The 23,239-nt window shown below is 45.5% G+C and overlaps 1 protein-coding gene across 2 annotated transcripts in view; it reads right to left on the bottom strand.

Moving 5' to 3' along the window:
* Positions 1–5,858: 5,858 nt before the first annotated feature.
* LOC115470917 (hepatocyte nuclear factor 4-beta-like) overlaps positions 5,859–23,239 on the bottom strand; it is a 112,327-nt gene continuing 94,946 nt past the window's right edge. For both annotated transcript variants that reach the window (XM_030204536.1, XM_030204537.1), the window contains exons 5-10: positions 22,261–22,416; positions 20,577–20,664; positions 18,142–18,294; positions 15,545–15,781; positions 11,690–11,812; positions 5,859–6,915 (exon numbers count right to left, since the gene is read on the bottom strand). In XM_030204536.1, the coding sequence (XP_030060396.1) occupies positions 6,779–6,915; positions 11,690–11,812; positions 15,545–15,781; positions 18,142–18,294; positions 20,577–20,664; positions 22,261–22,416 (894 nt within the window). In that variant the 3' untranslated portion in view covers positions 5,859–6,778. The remainder of the gene's footprint in view (positions 6,916–11,689; positions 11,813–15,544; positions 15,782–18,141; positions 18,295–20,576; positions 20,665–22,260; positions 22,417–23,239) is intronic.

Here is a 23,239-nt window from a genome sequence, read left to right as displayed (position 1 = left end):
ACGGGTTTTGGGCTGGATTTGGGCTCGTTTGGGTGGGAAAAAATTTTTCCACTTGGCAACCCTGCAGAACACCAGACTGAGGCTGTTGTTGGTCAGGCAGAATCAGAGGGCTTTGAGTGAATAAGTAATAATGCTGACTCCTGCGGGTACAGGTGGGAATGGAGGAGATTTAATTGTGTTGATGGACGGGAATGGAACGGATCTTAGCAGGTACGGGTGGGTATGGGTCAGATTCCATGAGGACGGCGAGGATAGGTGAACTTTCTGTCCTGTGCAATTCCCTAGTTATGACAACCTTTGTTATGTGACTTTCACTGTAATAAGTGCATTAGTGAATATTTTTTTAATGGGTTTACCCTGTAGCATCATAAGTATGAGGTCAGGTCAGCGATGAACACAGGCACTAGCAGCAGGCCAGGCTAATGTTGTCTGACTTCACAGAGATTTCCACAGAATTAGCCTGTTTTCCTATAGGAAATTCAACAGACAAACATAGTAACATAGTAAATGACGGCAGCTAAAGACCTGTACAGTCCATCCAGTCTGCCCAACACGATAAACTCATTTTACATGGTATGTGATACTTTATATGTATACCTGAGTTTGATTTTCCATGCCTTTCTCAGGGCACAGACCGTAGTACAAAAGTTCTAAAGCTAACATCGAAGCCCCTTTTAATTTACACTCCAGCCCATCCCTATCTATTCAGTCACGATCAGGGCGTAGACCATAGAAGTCTGCCCTGGCTCCCGTTTTGTTTCCCAATTACCGGCGTCGCCACCCAATCTCCACTAAGATTCCATGGAACCATTCCTTCTAAACAGTAGGAATGCTAAGGGTCAGGGAAGTGAGTCAATAGAGGAATCACCGGATACTCTCATTTGTAGCAGAAATATGAATGACCAAAAGTGGATGGATGGCTGAGTCAGCCAGAGGTTTGTTACCTGACAGAAACTCAGGTTATCCACAATTCCAGGAATAACGTGTATAGAATGTTTGTACATTTGAGAAGCTTGCCAGGTGCCCTTGGCCTGGATTGGCTGCTGTCGTGGACAGGATGCTGGGCTCGATGGACCCTTGGTCTTTTCCCAGTGTGGCATTACTTATGTACTTATATGGGCTAAGTAAGTGACCTACTGATTGCACCAAAATCGCAGATCCAGTGCTGAAGCTAGGGGGAATAGGGTGCCTAGGACAAACATACTGGAGCAGCAATCCTCCCTCCCATGCAGTTGACAAGTAGTCACTGATGCCGCAGCATGCACTATCAAGACTTCTGGACTTTTGGTTTCCAAAGGGGAAAGTGCACAGTGGAACTACTGCATCAGTGTGTGGTGTTTTTTTTTTGGGGGGGGGGAGGGGCTCCTGGATTTGGGGAAGTTGCCTCCACCCCTAAGCATGGCCCTAATTGTGTCACTATTTATTTCAAATGTAAGTTAGCCCAGGGGGCCAGATATGAAGCACTTTTCATAACCCAAGATTCCAGACTGAATCTATTTGATGGATAGAACACTAGAGTGTAACACCAGATGACTACATAAGGCTTGCTCTTTTCAGGCTAGATTTAAATAAAGGGCGTTACTGTCTCTATTTGCGACAAGTGTGCTGCCTCTTTCCTTACATCAAGAAGGAAAATCTTATCCCAGTTGTGCATGCCATGATAACATCAAGACTGGATTATTGCAATGCACTCTACAATGGTCTGACTACAAAGGGTCTGCACCAGCTCCAGTTGACTTAGAATGCTGCGGCAAGATTACAGCGACGTGACCACATCACACCATTTTTGCAAAAACTTCATTGGCTACCAGTACAATACAGGGCTAAATTTAAAACTCTATGTCTGATCTTCAAGTCCCTTAAAGGAAATGGCCCTGAGTACTTGAAGAACAGGATGACCCTCTATACACCTCCAAGGACACTAAGGTCTTCTGAAGGACTATCACTAACCACACCCTCTCCAAAAGACATTACACGATGTGATACCTGCAAGCGAACCTTCTCCAGAGTAGCCCCCACACTCTGGAATGCACTGCCTGAAAGGCTGCGCTTAACACAAGACTATCTCTACTTCAGGAAGCAGGTGAAAGCTTGGCTCTTCAACCAAGCCTTTAATGGAAGAAGTAACTAACTTGTTAGTCTCACTCACACACAAGGCATGACATGAGCTGCATGTACTGCAGGACATGTTTATCCACTCTTACCCTAGCTGAGATAATATGTAACCATCTCTCTGACCTCATGTGCACCTTTCTTTAAATTAGTCACCTTATTTTCTAACTCCTCTTACTCTCTTACCTATCTATATTTCCATCTTTGCTTATACCCTTCACTATCAATTAAAATGTTCTATTACGTATTGTGTTGACATTGTAAGCAGTATACTATGCCATACTTTGTATTGTTATTTGAATATTTTTACTGCTGTAATTGTTCATGTTTGATCTATTCTTACTGTACACCGCCTTGAGTGAATTCCCTCAAAAAGGTGGTAAATAAATCGTAATAAACAAATAAATATCAACACATATTAATATTCAATAGGACCTTTTTGCTAAAAAAAAAAAAAAAGGCATGTGAATGGCATTAGCGTGCACTCGTATGGTTACATAGCTGTGGACAGCGTTTGGGTTTGTAATCCAAGATTACCTTTTGGACCATCTCAGAACTACAAGGGGCCGGTATTCACACCGCAGGAGTTAGATCGGCTAACTCCTGTTGTCGGTGCTGAAACCGGATATTCAATGCCAGGCCGTTTCCGGTGACCGGCATTGAATATCTGGTTTTTTTTGGCCGACTTAAAGATAACCAGCTAGGTCAATATTCAGACTTAGCCAGTTATCTTTAAACCGGCCAAAGATATCCCACATTTTCACGCAACCAAATCCGCTAACCCAGGTTTGAAAATCAGCAGATAGCTGGTTATATTTACCGAAATAACCGGCTACCTGATAGCTGTTCAGCGGGGGATAGCCGGTCAAGCGCTATTTAACAGGTCAGCAGCCGTTCTGGCCAGTTAAATAGCACTGAATATTGGAGGGCAAGTATCTATCGCCTCTCCCAACAAAAGGAAGCTGCAATGGTCAGTACTGGTCAAAGGAAAATCTCACCCACAATCCACGTGCTAGTGCTAATGCGTTTCTGACCTGGTGCATAGATTTCTGACTTCTTTCGGGATCTTGCCAGGTATTTGTGATCTAGATTGGCCACTGTTGGAAACAGGATGCTGGGCTCGATGGACCTTTGGTCTGTCCCAGTATGGCAATACATTTGTACTTATGTACTTGGGATTCTAAATGGAATGTTACTACTCTTTGGGGTTCTAGATGGAATCTTGTTACACTTTAGGATTCTAGACTCTTGCTATTGTTAGCAGTTCTACTTGGAATGTTGCTACTCTTTGGGATCTTGCCAGGTATTTGTGACCTGGATTGGCCACTGTTGGAAACAGGATGCTGGGCTTGATGGGCCTTTGGTCTGTCCCAGTATGGCAAAACTTATGTGGCGTATTATAGATGAAGGTTCTGCTAGCAGGCGAGCCTGTGTGAAACCAGATTCCTGCCCACCACCATTGATCTGGGTCCATGATGTGAATCTGTGTAGTGAGGACATGGGTGTTCCTTTGGAGAACTGTGTCAAGTGCATTAATAGTGGTATTCTGAGAACACTGCAGTTTTCAAATATTATTCACACTTTTAATTGTAGTTTCTCCTTTACATTACTGCCTTGTACACTTTAACATAATATAAATTTTTACTTCTTACAATTCCTTGAAAAGTAGTTTCTGTTTCACCCTAACCCATCACTTATACATAAAGCCCCAGATTCTATATATGATGCCCACTTTTAGGTGCGCTGCTGAGAGGCGCAGGCAACTTAATTGACTAACAAGCTGTTGCCTATCAATAATTGGATGCTAACATTCAATGACTGACATTAATTGGTACCAATTAGGATTTCCCTGCGCCTCTGGCTGTGCGCTATTCTGTAACACCGGTTGCTTAAATCCCGTAGTGGGCCTTTTACAAAGGCATGCTAAACATAAGCCTGCCCTAGAGACGCCCATATATTCGTGTGGGCGTCTCTAGCGTTAAGCGCTCGCTAAAAACGCTACCGCACCTTTGTCAAAGACCCCCCATAGTGTGCAACCCAAAAGGGGGGAGGTCACTGGCATTCCAAAAAGCTGTTCACGGTGTTATAGAATAATAAGTCTCCGTGCCGAACTCGGGTACCAGGATTCACACCAGGTTTCAGCAAGCGTACGTCTGGTGCCCAGAGCTGGACATGGAAACCGGAGCTAAGCATTACTGAATAAAGGGTGTGTGCCCGTCACAGATTTTTGAGCCCCATTTATAGAATTTACCCTAGAGAGTCCTATACAATAAGCTGCATTAACTGTTTAACGTGGCAGCCACTATACATGGCCAAGGCACTGTAATGTTAGCATACAGCAGGGGCGGACTGAGAGTGATCTGCCCCCCCCCCCTCCCCGGTCCTGCTGCCACCCTCCCACCACCACCACTGACTGACCTTGTCCTTTGGTCCTGCAGCTAATTCGGCTGTCTGCCGCTGACTCTAGAACTTCCCTGTGCTGCGACCCACGCTTGTGGAAGAAGGAAGTGACATCAGATGGGGCGGGCCGTGGCAAAGGGAAGTTCCAGCGTCAGCAGCATATGGCCGATTTAGCTGCCGGTGCCCCTGCCTGCGAAGGGGGGGGGGGGTTCGGGGACAGAAGTGCAGGAGGGGGAGAAGACAGGGTGTCCTGGTCCCGGAGGGGAGAGAATGATGTCACATCGGGAACTTGGGAGGGAAGCACTGCTCCCCCCCCCCCCCCCGCCCAACACACACAGCCCTGAGCCCTCGGACATTGCCCAGTTGCCCGTATGGTCAGTCCACCCCTGACACACAGTATTCCCTATGTTAGCAACTAACACAGAAGGGGGGCATGGCATGGGCTGAGGTACTTAACACATAGTAACTGTTAACATGGCAGCTAGAGTGATCCAGTCGGCCACTCATCCTGAGCTAATAACCGTCTCATATGATCTGCCGTGCAGTTAACACCGGGCAAAGGTATTTTCTTTGTGTTAACTGAATGGAAAAATGATGGGAATGCCCACAACAGTTACTGTGCATTAATTATGCCAATTACCCTGTGGTTACCTTAAACTAGACTACACTTTAGTAAATAGGCCTCAAAGTAAATAGCTGTATTATAAACTTAAATAGAAAAGAATTTACAGAAAAAAAATATTACACTTATGAAGTAGCAAGGTACTTTTTGTTCTTTATGTATTTGGTTATCTGTGATCAAATAACTTTGTATCATCTCATGGCTACGTGTATTTCAACTTGTGTGTTACTTGCATTAAGGATGAGCATGTTATGGGGTTTAGGTTTATCTTAAACATATATTTTATGATGCCCACACAGGGCTCCCCCCCCCCCCCCCCCCCGGTGCTAGGAGCTCCTGTAATGCCTCATGGTGATGTGAATGCTGCTCCCCAGTATCTCTCCACACTCGTCCTTCCCTACTCCCCTTCTCGTGCGCTCCGATCCATGGATAAGTCCTTCTTATCTGTTCCCTTCTCCACTACTGCCAACTCCAGACTTTGCTCCTTCCTTCGCTGCACCCTATGCCTGGAATAAACTTCCTGAGCCCCATGTCTTGCCCCATCCTTGACCATCTTTAAATCTAGATTGAAAGCCCACCTCTTCAACATTGCTTTTGACTTGTAACCACTTGTACCTCTCGCTTCTACCTACCCTCCTCTCCTCTTTCCTCTACACATTAATTGATGTGCTTACTTTATTATTTTTGTCTATTAGATTGTAAGCTCTTTGAGCAGGGACTGTCTTTCTTCTATGTTTGTGCAGCGCTGCGTACGCTTTGTAGCGCTATAGAAATGCTAAATAGTAGTAGTAGTAGTGAATCCCTGACATCATAAGGTAAAGTTTAAGCTCCTGAAGCAGCCTATATTGGGTGAAACACAGCCGTGTCGGGCATTAAATTAATCCACCAATAATAAAGATTTTATCTACCTTTGATCGTGTCTGCCTTCACAGTTTCCTTCCTGTGGGACTTAGCAGACCACTTGCCTACCTGTTTCTTGAGGACTTTTTAGGGAATAACTTATTTTTATAGCTAGAGGCAGATCAGACACTGGTTAATTTTACTCATGCTTCCTCGGCATAGTTGCATATCCCCACCCCCAACGTCTTCTTTTATGCATAATCTTTTAACACCCTTTTCTTTTATGGTGTGTTATTGCTGAAACATCCAAGACAAAAATTGGTCCGCATTCCCCTCCGGTCCAAAGGTTTTTGCCTCACAAGAAGTTCTGAAAGAATGATTTGATGTGTATCTTGGATGCATTCTGATTCCAAAGTCCAGATTCCAAAAGAGACGCCCGCAGCTCACCCCCCCCCCCCCCCCCAAAATGCACAGAAATATCAGTGGTTATCACTAATCCAAAACCGTGTTAACCTTAGAGGATTTGGGATTCTAGGTAGTATTTCTAGTATCTCGTCCCAAAGGCAGGCTACGAATAGCTTAGTTCTAAGCGACAGCAGAGGGAATTGGTGTGTAAACAGCACCTTTCCAGTAGAACTCCTAAGTACTGTTGGTAAGAGGTAAAGCAGGAAGCAGTGACTGAAAAGGAAGTTGTTATTCCGGAACGGATTTGCTTTGTGGTGTCATCCCACGCACGGAGAAGGGTTGTAACACACTGCTTTGCTGTTGCTGTTGGGCTCTTATTTCTCTTTGGGGGCCTTTTCTCTATAAAATCTCCTGCTTGGGAATAATAGAGTGAGGTAATAGTTGAACAGAGGGGCCCAATGCTGTGGAGGAGTTCAGTTTGTAATCTTCACTTCCTGTGCTGGTCGGAGGAGAAGGAAGAGACGTTTCCGGAGAGGCTGAAAGACACAAGGTATCACAGTTATTTCAACACAGCATCAGATTTATTTTTTTTATTTTTTTGTTACATTTGTACCCCGCGCTTTCCCACTCATGGCAGGCTCAATGCGGCTTACATGGGGCAATGGAGGGTTAAGTGACTTGCCCAGAGTCACAAGGAGCTGCCTGTGCCTGAAGTGGGAATTGAACTCAGTTCCTCAGGACCAAAGTCCACCACCCTAACCCTAACCACTAGGCCACTCCTCCACTGTTGCTACTATTTGAGATTCTACATGGAATGTTGCTATTCCACTAGCAACATTCCATGTAGAAGTCGGCCCTTGCAGATCACCAATGTGGCCGCGCAGGCTTCTGCTTCTGTGAGTCTGATGTCCTGCACATACGTGCAGGACGGAGGTCAGACTCACAGAAACAGAAGCCTGCGCAGCCTTCTACATGGAATGTTGCTAGTGGAATAGCAACATTCCATGTAGAATCTCCAATAGTAGCAACATTCCATGTAGAATCTCCAATAGTATCTATTTTATTTTTGTTACATTTGTACCCTGCGCTTTCCCACTCATGGCAGGCTCAATGCGGCTTACATGGGGCAATGGAGGGTTAAGTGACTTGCCCAGAGTCACAAGGAGCTGCCTGTGCCTGAAGTGGGAATTGAACTCAGTTCCTCAGGACCAAAGTCCACCATCCTAACCACTAGGCCACTCCTCCACTCCAATCCCAATGCAACATCTTTTTTTTTCACTTCTTTTTGGACTCTGGCAGGCGTGTATCAGGAAATATTTGGGTTTTGACAAGTGGCATCAAACATATAAATGGCAAGCGACCGACTCACCTGCAAATGCGCAGTAGACACTTCCCTCTCTGTCCCGCCCTCGCGTCAAGATGTGATGACGTCAGAGGGCGGAACAGAGAGGGAAACGGAGTCGGTCGGACGCTGCTGCCGGAGCCTGCAAACAAAGATCGCGTGCACCAACCTCCACCCTCCCCCCCCCCAATACCCGCCGCCGCCGCTCCCGCCCCCCTCCATATCGGGCCCCCTGCACTGACCTGACAGCGCCTCTCACCTCCGTGTGGAAGCGCTGCAGGCAGCAGCAGAGCAATCTGCTGCTGCCTGCAGCGCTTTCACACAGAGGTTAGAGGTGCTGTCAGGTCAGTGCAGGGGGCCCGGCACGGAGGGGGGAGGGAGCGGCGGCAAGGAGGTTGCTGGAAATCTCGCCCGTTTTAACGGGCTTAACGGCTAGTCTAGCATAAAAGGTAATTAACAATGGGATTTGAAAAGTAAAAATTGGAGTAACGAGGGGGAGATGCTCCCATGAATGCTCCATTAATATTTGGCTATTCCCCCAAATAGGCTCCAGGAGCCATCAGACCTGAGTATGTTCATAGTTGCTCGACCCTGATTAGTGGACGCAAGGCGCTGCTGCGCTTCCACAGCTACTGTTAGTTTATTTAATTATTTCCATCTTTCGAGATAACACCCTTCTAGGTAAATCCAAATCAAAGTGGTTCAACATAAAAAAAAAATAATCAAATTAACAAAACAGTATAAAATATATACATAAAACAAGAAACACTGGACACATTTAGGACTACGTTTCAGTAAATGGCACTGAAATTTGAGCACCTCAAAAATGCGCACTGAGCGCTATTCTATAAATGGCGCATAAAATAGCACATAGTGCTAAGATCTGCACTTGAATTTTAGGTGTGAGGATTTACACCAACTGAACCCTGGTGTAAATTAGGCAGGGATTCCCCTGAATTCTATAATAGTGTGGGCATCTTTAGTGAACACCCCTGATCCACCCATGCTCCTCCCATGGCCACGCCCCCTTTTCAATTGCACCCTAAAGGATTTGCGCACACATCTTTATTTACACTTATAAATAATTCAGCAGAAAAAGGTCACTGGTTATGAGGTTTCCAAAGAAAACTCCATACACAAAGGGGATTTGACAAGAAAAATGAGTAAAAATGGTATTCCTCACGTATGTTTCATTAACGGAGTGCCATTCATTGAGGTAGGATGGCAGCAGAATGGTATCCGGTGTTATAACTGTTATTGCAATGTATTTAACGGTGATAAGATTGTCCAACTTGGCAGCAATTAGCAGGAGGAGGAGTAGCCTAGTGGTTAGTGCAGCAGACTTTGATCCTGGGGAACTGAGTTCAATTCGCACTGCAGCTCCTTGTGACTCTGGGCAAGTCACTTAACCCTCCATTGCCCCTGGTACAAAATAAGTACCTGAATATATGTAAACCGCTTTGAATGTAGTTGCAAAAACCTCAGAAAGGCAGTATATCAAGTGCCATTAACAAGATTCTATTCACAATCTCAAAGAGTAGCAACATTCCATGTAGAACCCCAAAGAATAGCAAGATTCCGGAATCCCAAGGAGTGGAAAAGTAGCCTAGTGGTTGCTACTATTTGAGATTCTACATGGAATGTTGCTAGTGGAGGAGTAGCCTAGTGGTTAGTGCAGCAGACTTTGATCCTGGGGAACTGAGTTCAATTCGCACTGCATCTCCTTGTGACTCTGGGCAAGTCACTTAACCCTCCATTGCCCCTGGTACAAAATAAGTACCTGAATATATGTAAACCGCTTTGAATGTAGTTGCAAAAACCACAGAAAGACGGTGTATCAAGTCAGGGCCACTGAGAGGGAGGGGCGGGGACTGCCTGGCGCCATGGTGTCTCGCCCTCTCCTGCTCCCAGGCCGCCAGCTCCGCAGTCCCCAGTCTCCACCTACCTTCCCTCAGCTCCCTTCTGTCTGCCATCCGACCACCTTCATTATAAAAAAAAAAAAAATCTCGAAATTGGCAGGACAGTGCCTTCTGGATATCAGGGTGTCTGTGTTTTTCCACATATTCCTGGGTCTTGTGCATGTTGAGTTGCACGTCAGTTCATAGACATAAGGTCCACACAAGCAGCTTGCATGCACTGGCAGTTTTATAAGGTTCGGCTCTGATAACGTGCTCATATTTATAGACTTACAGCACCACTGTGCAACAATGAGCAGTTACACATGAAAGCACTAGCCGCTATTCTATGAAATGTGCACGTCACACGCAGCAGCAGGGGGGGGGGGGGTATTATATGATAGAACTGATTGAACTATCACCAAGAAATGCAAGCCCAGAATCCAGAAGATACTTACTATTCCACCTACCCAACTATAGAAACTTGACCTACAAATCCATCTACACAGCTGGATTCAGCTATCTGGGATCCAAATGGTGGAACTCAATTCCAAAATGAGTGTCTTCCTGAACAAGGTCTTTATTAACAGTAGCAGAATTGAGTGAGGTAATAGTTGGACAGAATTCTGCTACTGTTAATAAAGACCTTGTTCAGGAAGACACTCATTGTGAGAGGACCTTTTTTTGGATCCACTGTGTGTTTTGCCTTTCGTTGGTTTTCCTGTGGAGAGCTTACCTTCTGTGGGTGTTTGCTTCGTTGGACTCAATTCCAAAAGCCATAAGAAGCATCAACATCTACCTTCAATTCAGAAAAGACTTAAAAAACCTATCTCTTAAAAAAAACAAAAAAACCCTATGACTGACCAAACCGGACACAAAAACTCCGTACTGATTGTAACTGAAAATTGTAATGGCATAACAAGAAGTCCATAGACCATTATTAAAATGGACTTGGGGAAAATCCACTGCTTATTTCTAGGATAGAACTCGCTATACCTGTTTGCTTCAATCAATTTGTCACTAATGAACATTAATGCATTACCCCCTTATCTCTCACGCCTGAAATGAACTGTTTATCTAACTTACTTTATAATTTATTTCAACATTTATGAACTTTAAATGTAATACTACTTTGTATTTCTCTTTCTGGAAATGGCGTTCACCATTACGGCATAATGTAAGCCACATTGAGCCTGCAAAAAGGTGGGAAAATGTGGGATACAAATGCAACAAATAAATAAATAAGCAGCATAAAATATAAGATACTGTTTTGGGATCTTGCCAGGTATTTGTGACCTGGATTGACCACTGTTGGAAACAGGATGCTGGGCTTGATGGACCTTCGGTCTGTCCCAGTGTGGCAACACTTATGTACCTGGTATTCTGAATGGAATCTTGCTACTCTTTGGGGTTCTATATGGAATGTTGCTACACTTTGAAATTCTGTATGGAATCTTGTTATTCGTTACAATTCTAGAATCTTGCTGCTCTTTGGGGTTCTACATGGGATGTTGCTACTATTTGGGTTTCTGCCAGGTACTTGTGACCTGGATTGGCCACTGTTGGAAACAGGATGCTGGGCTTGATGGACCTTCGGTCTGTCCCAGTGTGGCAATACTTATGTACTTATGTAATGTAACTTTATCAACTGTTTAACTGTAAACCACATTGAACCGAAATATGATTGTGGATAAATGTTGGAAATAAGAATGCATAAATAAATATGGGTGGAGCATGGACGCTTCTTGAGTGTTTTCTCTAGTGACGTGTGCAACGTATATTATAAGTTGTGCTCGTGGCATGGCGCACTCAGACGAGCCTTTGAATTGACATAAATGGCCGCGCCTATATTTTGGTACAAATGCCGCCTGACGCCTGCAGTCTATAATAGCTAAGCCAGGCCTAAAGGATTGGCATCAAGCTTTTTTTTTGGCATCTAATTTATGGCATCAGTTTATACAATTGCCGCCATACCTTTTTCCCGTCCCTAATAGAAATCGGTATTTTACATAGCGTCCACACTCCTTCCCTACTGTGCCACCCAATAACTCAAGCATGCAGATGAACACCTACAGACTGGGACCATGTGGATCACTGAATTGACGCTGCTCTGAAGCGTTACGTGTCCTGCCAGAGGTGGAAGGCTTAGGCTGGACGCTCCACTGTGGGCATAATGGGGTACATCCATCGTAGTTCCTGTGCAGAAGAAAGAAAAAACAGGTTCTAATTCACACTGACTGCATCATCCTTACTAATATTTGTCTACCAGAAACCTATAATCTTTACTTGTAAGATGGCTCCTTAAGGAACGAGGTAGAGCTTTTGGTCCAGTCCTTGAAGGGTTAATACCTCTCCCAATGCATGTGGGCCTAAAAGGGGATGTGGCCATGGGTGGGGCATGGGCAGGTCAGGGCGTTCCTGGCAGGGCCAGCCCAAGGCAAGATGCTGCCTGAGGTGGAGCTAGGATGCTGCCCCCCCCCCACCCTTCCTACCTGCCGCCGGCACCCAGTATCTCCTTTTCACGGTGTTAACCTGGCAGCGGCAGCCACCTCTTCCCTTTACTGCGGCTGCCTGAGCCTCTGACAAAACAGGAAGTTACATCAGAGAGACAGCAGCACTAAAGGGAAGAGGCGGGTGCCAGTGGCAGGGCAGCATTTGGGAATCGCTGCTGCTGCCGGGTAATGCTGGGGAGGTGCAACTCCTAAAGGCATCTCCCCAGCCTCAGGTGGCCTAACGGTCAGGCTGCCCCTGGTTCCTGGAATTTGAACACAGTATTACCAGGGACGTAGCCAGACTTTGGCGGGAGGGGGGTCCAGAACCCGAGGTGAGGGGGCACATTTTAGCCCCCACAGCGCCGCTGACCTCCCGACCACCACCGCCACCACCAACTTTGACCACCCCCCTGCTGATGACCCTCTCTACCCCCCCCCCCCCCCCGTCGCCTACCTTTGCTGGCGGGGGACCCCAACCCCCGCCAGCCAAGGTCCTCTTCTTCCGGCGCAAGGCAGGACGTGCAGGACGTCAGACTTACAGAAACAGAACGAAGCCTTGCGCCGGAAGAAGAGGGCCTCGGCTGGCGGGGGTTGGGGTTCCCCAACAGCAAAGGTAGGCGACGACGGCGGGGGAGGGTTGGAGGCGGGAGGGGGGTCCAGGGCCAAATCTACAGGGGCCCAGGTCCCCGTGGCCCCACATAGCTACGCCACTGAGTGTTACAGAATTAGGAAGACCTGTGCCTAATGTTGGTGCAAGGATTTACACCAGGTTTTAGTTGGTGTAAATCCTCACACCCAAAACTGGGTGCAAATCCCAGTGCCAAATGCTATTCTTTAAACGGCGTCCAATTTGGTGTGCCGTGTATAGAACAGTGCTTAGCGCTCATTTTTTTTGGCGCCATATACAGAATTTAGTCCTAAGCATCAAGCGAAGTGAACAAGTTTATAGGATGAGGGGGCTGGTGGCTGAATATAAGGTCCATCGCAGCAATGACTGGACCACACATATTGGTGGGGATATAAAATAAGGGAAAAATCCCAAGTGAGTTGTGAAGGAGAATTATAGTATGGAGTCAAAGAAATAAAAACAACATTACAGTTCTACAGCACACCGCCAGGAAACCAGGCAGCCCAAATTGATCCCAGCAGGCAGTGTTTGATGGTGAGTGTGTTCATTGTGCTTGAACTGTCAATGTCCATCAGACACACTCGATAGTAATACAGTGATGAAAGCTTATTCTTTTAAAGGCATCCAGCTGCTAAGTTACTCTGCATTGTGCCTGGAAATCTATAGCATCTGTGTCAAGGCAGGCAGAATTCCTGGTCACTCAGTGTCTATGTGCATTATTTTAATAACTCTGTCAATGTGTCAGAGGACCTCAAGACCAGAAAAATCTTGAGCTTGATATTCAAAGGATTTATATTCCTGTCTTTGGAGTCCTATTACTAAGCAGTGGTAAGTGCTAGAGCGTGCAAATTCATTTCAACAGAGAAAAAACACACTGTCTCGTTGTCTCATCCCAACACAGCAGGACAACAACCCCACAGTTATCAACACCCCAGATTACACCCTCCCTATCTCAGACAGCCTGAAAATCCTCACAGTTACAATGGACCGCAACTTAACACTAGAGAGCCAAGTGGCATCCACAACAAAGAAAATGTTCCACTCAATGTGGAAACTCAAACGCTTGAAACAATTCTTCCCGAGGGAAACATTTTGCAACCTGATACAATCAATGGTACTAAACCACGTAGACTACTGCAATGGAATTTATGCGGGATGCAAAGAACAAATTATAAAGAAACTTCAGACCACTCAGAACACAGCAGCCAGGCTTATCTTCGGAAAAACCCGATTTGATAGCGCAAAACCCCTCCGCGAAACCCTACACTGGCTCCCAATCAAAGAACGCATTGCTTTTAAAATCTGCACTCTGGTTCACAAAATTATCCACAGTGAAGCCCCGGGATACATGACAGACTTGATCGACCTACCAACTAGAAACACATCCGAATCAACACGAACGTACCTAAACCTGCACTACCCAAGCTGCAAAGGACTCAGATACAAATCAACTTACGCATCCAGTTTTTCCTACATAAGCACACAATTGTGGAACGCATTACCAAAAGCCTTGAAAAGTACATACGACCACCTGCACTTCCGTAGAACACTAAAAACTTATCTGTTTAAAAAGGCATACCCTACCCATCCAACATAAATGCCTGATCTCTGCAACACAACAAAACTAAAATACGGAATGGACATAACATAATTCTTCTGTTTTTTTTTTTGTTACATTTGTACCCCGCGCTCTCCCACTCATGGCAGGCTCAATGCGGCTTACGTGGGGCAATGGAGGGTTAAGCGACTTGCCCAGAGTCACAAGGAGCTGCCTGTGCCTGAAGTGGGAATCAAACTCAGTTCCTCAGGACCAAAGTCCACCACCCTAACCACTAGGCCACTCCTCCCTATGTGGCTGTACCACATGAACTTTATCTTATCTCAACATCATTCTGTATTTGTTTACGCCGGAGTCTGTAACGCCTCTCCGGTACTATGTAAGCCACATTGAGCCTGCAAATAGGTGGGAAAATGTGGGATACAAATGTAACAAATAAATAATCTAGTCCTGTAATTAAGGGGCCCTTATACTATCCCGTGGTAAAAGGGGGCCCTGCGGTGTCCTCGGCGCGTGGATTTGCTGCTCGCCGAGGCCCCTTTTACCACAGAGAGCTTTTTGTGGAAAAAAAGGGAATGGCTGTGCTGTAAGTACATACTTGCTGCACGGCCATTTCCTTGGGGTTCCCGCGCTAACCCGGCAGTAACTGGGCAGCGCGCAGTTTTCCTGGCAGAAAAAAAAGAAAATTTCTGGCACACCAGAAATGGCACACAGTGAGGACGACACTGCTGCTGGATCCCGCTAGGTCAATGGGTGGTTTTAAGGGCTCAGGCCGGTTTTACACGCGTGCTGGTTTCAGTTTTACCGCATGGCCTTTTCCCGCCCCATTTTTAAAAAAGCCCTTTTTTCCAGATGCGGCCCCCCCCCCCTCCGTCCACCACCGGGCCAGGCCCCCCTGAATTAAAATCATAGCGCCTCACCTCGACCTCGCTCCGTGTGAAAGAAGCGCAGCATCGGCAGTCTGCAGATCGCCTCCCTGAGGGAGGGAAGACCTGAAGGGAGGCGATCTGCAGACTGCCGCGCTTCTTTCACACGGAGCGAGGTCGAGGTGAGGTGCTATGATTTTAATTCAGGGGGGCCCGGCCCGGTGGTGGACGGAGGGGGGCGGGTGGAGGGGACTGCGGCGCTGGGCCCCCCTTGGAGGCCCGGGGAATTTTGTCCCACCTGCCCCCCTCCTCTCGGTGGCCCTGATCGTGGCCCCTAATTCTTTGGAAGAGATTCAGCATAGAGGCGATCGGGGTTACTCCTACCTCCCAGTAGCATTTCCTGCAGCAGGCTGTCGATCCGAGCCACCCCGAAGAGCTTAACAAACTGTATCTGCTCAATCATCTGCCAGGTGATGCTCTGCAGGGGTGGCAGCAAGAGAAGAATGTCACTGAAGCGTCCCCGCGAGTCGTACTGCCGGTCATTGATGTAATCCTCCAGGTTCACCTGCACCTGAAACCGCATGCTCTTCACCTTGCTGGGGTCACTCACTCCCTTACAGTCTGTCAGAGTTAGAAAGAGCCAACAACAGATTTTAGGAGTCTTTATATATATATATATATATATATCAAACATATAAACGGCGAGTGACCGTACTCACTCGCAAATGCGCAGTAGAGACTTCCCTGTCTGTCCCGCCCCCGCATCAATACGTGATGACGGGGGGGGGAGGGACAGAGAGGGAAACTGCGTGAAGGGGAGGGAACCGCCAAGGTCGCCACCGTTACCCCCCCCCCCCCGAGGTCGCCGCCACTGGTACCCCCCCCTCCCGGAGTCACCGCTGCCGCCACCCCTCCACCCGGCCGTCTCTTCGCTATTCAACTTACGTCTCCGCAGCAGGCAGGTCAGCTGAGCTGCCGTTGGCCTTCCTTCCCTGCCTGTGTCCCGCCCTCGCTGACGTTACGTCACACGAGGGCGGGACACAGGCGGAGAAGGAAGGCCGACGGGAGCTCAGCTGATCTCTGCCTGCTGCGGAGATGTAAGTTGAATAGCGAAGAGGTGGGCCGGGTGGAGGGGCGGCGGGGGCGGCGAACTCGGGGGGAGGGGGGCGGCGACCCACCAGCCCGTTTTAACAGGCTCAACGGCTAGTATATATATATATATATATATATAAAATGATGTTGAAATTCAATTAAAAAGCGTAAAATTATACTGTTTTGTCACCCTCTGATCACCAACCCATCTCTCCCTGTTTCTCTTCCTCCCCCTCCCCTCCCCTACCTTTCCCCATGAGACTGTCATTTGAATGTTTTTATGTTTCGCAGATATATTCTGATATTACGTCATCATTTGTTCACTTCTGAAGAAGGTGTTGCCTTTGAAAGCTAATCAAAAAATGTATTGTTAGTCCAATAAAAAAGGTATCATCTAATTTTCTTCTTATTTCTATTTATTACCTAACTTGAATGTAGAAATCTTCTTTCCAAAGGTGAATTTCAGAGGCCCAGTTGTCACAAAGGGGGTTAAATCTCTAAAGTGGGAGTTAATATTTATGCACTGACCATATGTGTAAATTGCCAAAAAATTTGCCTAAGTGCTATTTTATAAATATAGCCGTGTCTTACATAGGGGCCCTTTTGCTAAGGCGCAGTTTGCGAAATGCAGGCCTACTGCGCAGTAAAAGGGCACTACCATGGGACGCACTGAAGCGTCCCGCGGTAGTTTGACCATCAGCGCACACTATTCCTGCAGTAAAAAATACTTTTTACTTTTTGCCACAAAAGGCGTGTCTGGGGCAGTGGCTTAGCTACGGGGGGCCCTGGACCCCCCTGCCGACGACCCGCTAGACCCCCCCCCTCCCGCCGCCAACTCGCCTACCTTTGCTGGCAGGGGACCCCAACCCCCCGCCAGCCGAGGTCCTCCTCGCAAAAGGCTTCCTAGTCCTTCCGTTTCTGATGTCCTGCACAACGTCAGACTCACAGAACGAAGCCTTGCAGAAACAGAAGGAATAGGAAGCCTTTTGCGAGGAGGACCTCGGCTGGCGGGGGGTTGGGGTCCCCCGCCAGCAAAGGTAGGCGGGTTGGTGGCGGGTCGAGCAGGTCGGGGGGATCGACAATGGCTGGCGGGCGGGCAGGCAGGCAGTGTCGGTGGCAATGGGGGGCAGTGGCACCGAGGGGGGGGGCTAAAATGTGCCCCCTCACCTCGGGTTCTGGACCCCCTCCTGCCAGTCTGGCTACGCCCCTGGTCTGGGGGTGGACAGTAGGCGTGCCTGCGCTAATCAAGTAGCGCGGGAGCTCTTACTGCCTCCTAATTAGGTAGCGGTAAGAGCTCCTGGCAGTAATGGGGAAATTAGCATGTGGCCATTACAAAAAAAAACCCCAAACATGGCCATTTTACAGAAGTAGTGCATGCAAATTTATCTCATTCATATTTATTGTGGATATACTGAAAACCGGATTGGTTAGTTGTGTCCTGAGGACTGGGTTGAGGACCACTGCTCTATAGTCTTGGTCTTTTCTTCCCATCTTCGAGGGCCACCAATGGGTCAGCTTTTCAGGATATCCCTAATGAACATGTATGAGAGAGATATGCATACAATGAAGACGCATTGAAGGGCCATTGAGGAATAAGATTGTAGATCAAGGCTCTGCAGTCACCATTCAATTGGGCCTCTTACCTGCAGAGGTATGATTGAGAATTTTTTTCTCCTTAAATGTTTAAGCCTTGACCACGCTTGCCCCAGTGCCAGTTCCATCTTAACTTGTCTTCAAACAGTAGACCCAACAATATTAAGATGCTTGGGGGAGGGAGGGATGAAGCCCTGGGGTTCCATACAGATGGGGAGGGGGGCCTGACCAAAGCTTACATCTGACTCATTAGGCTGTCACCTCTCTGCCATGGTTTCTACAAGGCAGACACTTACCAGGATCAAAGAACACTATAGCCTTCAGGCAGGCATATTCGTTATCGTCAATCTGAATTTCTCGCAAGGGCTTTACCAGCTCATCAAGGATTCTGGTGGCTACACGAGCAATTTCCAGCTCTGGGCAGTGCATGTGGATGATAAAGTCATTCCCTGCAGGTGCAGAAAGGCATTGGCATCATCTGTTTGTACAATTTGAATTCAGATAAAAATAGACAACTGGAAGAAGTCGAAAGCAAAGGGACACGCGATTTAATTCCTGTCTAAATATTGTGAGATCAATTGAAACCTTTTTAAGACTATTTTCCCTACCTGTTTCCTCATGTCTGGGAGATAAATACAGAGCTATAGATGGATGATGGGTGAATCCCATAGGTGTCAAATAGTAACCAGGTCTGACAGCATGTTGGCATATTATACAGTGATAACTGCTTTGCTTTAAATCCGTCTTCATTTTAAAGTATGATGTTGTATCATAGAAGAGCATTATTAAGGAGGTCAGGATGTACACAGGGCAAACATTTTGGGGTAAGTTTTGTTTCCTGAATTTTAGACTTTTTTTCTATTCTTTTCACACATCCATTTAAATAAAAATTTAGCACACAAATTACCATACTGGGTCAGACCAAAGGTTCATCTAGCCCAGTATCCTGCTTCTGACAATGACCAATCCAGGACACAAATACCTGGCAGAATCCCATAAAGTATATAAATTCCAGACCTATTTTAATCATGGTTTATAGACTTTTCTTCCAGGAGGACAAAGACTAGGGGACACTCAAGGAAGTTACATGGAAATACTTTTTAAAACAAATAGGAGGAAATATTTTTTCACTCGACAAATAGTTAAGCTCTGGAACTCTTTGCAGGAGGGTGTAATAACAGCAATTAGCATATCTGAGTTTTAAAAAAAAGGTTTGGACAAGTTCCTGGAGGAAACATCCATAGTCTGCTATTGAGACAGACATGGGGAAGCCGCTGCTTGAAATGGTGCTACTATTTGGGTTTCTAACAACAGTAAGAGGGGAGAAGTAAAAAAAAACAAGTGATAGTTCAAAATCAACTAACTTTACTAATACAACTTATAAAAGGACACAAAAAAGCTAGGAGGCATCAGATAATCATGTAAGTTAGCTTACACTAGCTTTTTGGTCGTCCCCGTGACGGAAAGCAGTTGAGGACGCCCAAAATCGGCTTTCGATTATGCCGATTTGGGCGACCCTGAGAGAAGGACGCCCATTTCCTGATTTGTGTCAAAAGATGGGTGCCCTTCTCTTTCGAAAATGCCCCTGATAGTAACCTATGGAACTCTGTAAGTCTAAGTGCTTTGAAAATGAGCCCCATAATCAACTTAAAATTCATGGGTTCATTTGTGATAAATTGATTTAGCTTGCATTAAATTTTGTAAGATGCACTGATGAATAGAATTCACACTACTGAATACACATCCCTAATGCACTGCTTTGACAGTTACAGTCCATGGGTACATTGATAAACAAAGCATAGAAAGTTTTCTACCACAGTTTGAATTGTTCTTAACATAGTAACATAGTAAATGACGGCAGAAAAAGACCTGCATGGTCCATCCAGTCTGCCCAACAAGATAAACTCATATGTGCTACTTTTTGTGTATACCTTACCTTGATTTGTACCTGTCCTTTTCAGGGCACAGACCGTGTAAGTCTGCCCAGCACTATCCCCGCCTCCCGCCACCGGCTCTGCCACCCAATCTCGGCTAAGCTCCTTAGGATCCATTCCTTCTGAACAGGATTCCTTTATGTTTATCCCACGCGTGTTTGAATTCTGTTACCGTTTTCATTTCCACCACCTCCCGCGGGAGGGCATTCCAAGCATCCACTACTCTCTCCGTGAAAAAATACTTCCTGACATTTTTCTTGAGTCTGCCCCCCTTCAATCTCATTTCATGTCCTCTCGTTCTACTGCCTTCGCACCTCACTGGCTCATATAGACAGTGCTTCTTTTTCTAGCGAAAAAGGTGCCAATACTCAAGTGCCAGGCCACCCTTCACGGATGGGGTGATCACTGAGGGACCCACCCCATAATAGCCAGGCCCCCTGCAACCAGTCATAGAATCTATGACAAGGCAGAGTTGGTATGTAGAGCCTGAGCTCTTTCATTAAAACTCAGGGATGTTGGGTCAATTTTAGAAGACAATGGAAAAGGTGCCGGTACTCAGTACCCCCAAGTACCCCCTGAAAAAAAGCCCTGCATATACAGCTTCTTTTACAAAGTTGCACTAGCGATTTCTGAATAGCAAATGAGAGGAATTGAATGGACTTCCTCTCATTTGCCGCACCGAGAATCGGTAGCACGTCTTTGAAAAAAGAGGCCCATAAACAGGGAAATATGTTCTAGGCTCCTGACCCTGTGCTCTACTGCAATACTAGAAAACAGAGGCTCATGTCTCCTTTTACCTAATAAGAGGAAATCCTTATAGGGAATTGACCGTTTGGCGACTCCCAGGAGCAGATGCTCCCCAGCGTGGGCTCTCAGTAACGCCACCTGTGAATCACATGCAAGAAACAGCATTTACTGTCAAGGTCACCCAGGGCCTGAGGCAAAGCTCCTTTATCCCATGGGCAAAAGGGCAGTTGCCAGGTCCCACAATACAAAAACAAACACCTTTATGCTTTGACATTAATATCAATCGAAAGTGACATTTTGAAAATGGTCAACTTCACCAATATCATGGAGCAAAAAATATTAAGTGAATATTAATTTCAATATTTTTAGATCATTGAATGTGCATAAGAGACGGCGATTGAGGCTAAGCATTGTGAGATTTTATTTTATTTTGCATTTTTTTAGGTGGTTGTATGACTACTTTTAGGGGTTCACTTTGCTTTTTACCCCTATTAGGTAGGTGATATTTAGTATGTACGGTCATTCAGTTATTTTAGTGTTGTATATCTCCACCTATCTGTCTTATGCAGTTCTGTTGATATATATTTTGTGTTGATATTATTTTTGTTGATATTTTATTTATTTATTTGTTGCATTTGTATCCCACATTTCCCCACCTATTTGCAGACTCAATGTGGCTTACAGTACTTCATGAATAGTGAGAATACATGAGAAAGTATACCTTTAGTAATAGCATAGAATTTTTGGTAACATGATAATGATCTTATGTCTTGTATGAAAATTATTATTTTATTGCATGCATATTTAATCTGAATGTTTTTAACTGATTGATTTGATATTACATTTTATTGTATTATGTTTTTAGAATTGATCTGTTTTTATCTTATATGATTTGATTGTGGTTTTAGATATGTTTTATTATAAAATATACAATGTGATGTTTATGTTTTATTCATTATGTATTTTTATTTTGTAGTTTTTTTGTACCCCTGACGCAGTTTGAGGGCGAAACGTGGCCACGTCGGGTAACTTGTAATAAACCACTTCTTCTGTTACCCTCCTGTTCCATTTTTTTGTCTTTTTTGATCTGCTTTTTTTCTTTTGGTTTGCTATTTCTGTGGCAGATCTTTGCCTTTTTTTGTTTCTGTCAGTATAATGGTAAATACCAAACCATTAAAAAATATTTTTCCTTTTTTAATTTCCTTATTTTTAAAAATCACCAATAATTTTATTTTATGAAGTTATATGGTATTTTCTTAATGGTTACCCTACAAGCTAAGGGGTCCGTTTAGTAAGGTGTGCCGAAAAGTGGCCTGCACTTGTGTAAACGCGTGTATTGGATGCGTTCAGGTCCATTTTTTCAGCGTGTCTGCAGAAAAGGCCTTTTTTTTGGCCGAAAATGGATATGCGGCAAAATAAAAATTGCCATTTGTCCATTTTGGGCCTGAGACCTTACCGCCACCCACTGACTTAGCGGTAAGGTCTCACGCATTAACCAGGCGGTAATCGTCAGCATGCGTACCATGCCGATTACCGCCCGGTTATCGACGCTCACCGGAAACTTTTCCTGCGCACGTAGCGGATGCACGTAAAAAAATGAAATTACCACCCAGGCCATGCAGTAGTTCAAATCTGGCATGCGTAGGACACGTGTATGCACCTATGAGGCTTAATAAAAGGGCCCCTAAGCATTTTAACAGCACAATTGGTTCATGTTACGAACATCAGTCTCACCTGATCATCCAGTGGCAGCTCACAGAATTCAGGGATGTACTTGGCCCACTCAACCAGGATCAAGAGCTGCTGTTTCATGGACTCACACACATCATTAATGGTTGCTACTTTTTTCATGGCAATCTCTACGCCATGGGCTGGACTTGGAGCGGAATACTACATGAAAAGACACAACATTGAGGAAAAGTAAACCCACACTGTGATTGCTGGTGAGCCTAACTTGCTCGCCTATCGTTCCTTCCTCTTACTCCACCCTCCAAATGAACCCCACCAACAAGGATCTTCTGGGCTTATGCTGGGTCTGTCCCTAACCTGAGCAAAAGTATTCTTCAATCCACTGATATTCGCTCCCAGTCTTCAAGGACTGTCAATGAGTCAGCTTTCAACTAGAGAATGACACAGGGTTCTGTCTCCATTCCCACACCATCCCCGCAGGTTCTGTCCCCGTCCCCGCCCCATCCCCGCGGGCTCTGCCCTCATCTGCAGAAGACTCAAACACTCATGATTTTATATTTAAATCTTTAAGTATAAAAAGGAACAATGTGCTGTGCAACTGTTGTTTATAAATCACACATAGAAGAAAATAAAAATGAGCAACTATAATAACCCACCACAACCACCACCAATACCCTCTACCCTTCCAACCACAACAATAGCTGACTTCTACCATGTAAGTGTATGTAAACAAAAAGCAGACCAAGGATACAGGAGTGCTGGGCAAATTTATTGATGCAAATACCCGACGTGACCACGTTTCGCCCTATGGCTGCATCAGGGGTTAGAAACTGATAAGAAACGGATAAAATAGTCAATTAGTCAAATGATAAAATCAGCAAACAACATTAATATAAAATGATCAAATAAAAAAATGTGAGCAAATTAAAAAAATATATAGTTTATCTAATAAATCACAATAAAACAAATTGCATGTAAAAACACACAGACTTACATGTAAAAAAAAGTGTACACATTTTTGCAT

Source organism: Microcaecilia unicolor, chromosome 5 (assembly GCF_901765095.1).
Source record: "Microcaecilia unicolor chromosome 5, aMicUni1.1, whole genome shotgun sequence".
NCBI classification, from domain to species: Eukaryota; Metazoa; Chordata; class Amphibia; order Gymnophiona; family Siphonopidae; genus Microcaecilia; species Microcaecilia unicolor.
Note: the sequence above shows the minus strand (reverse complement) of the source record. Positions and strands in the feature narration are given on the sequence as shown.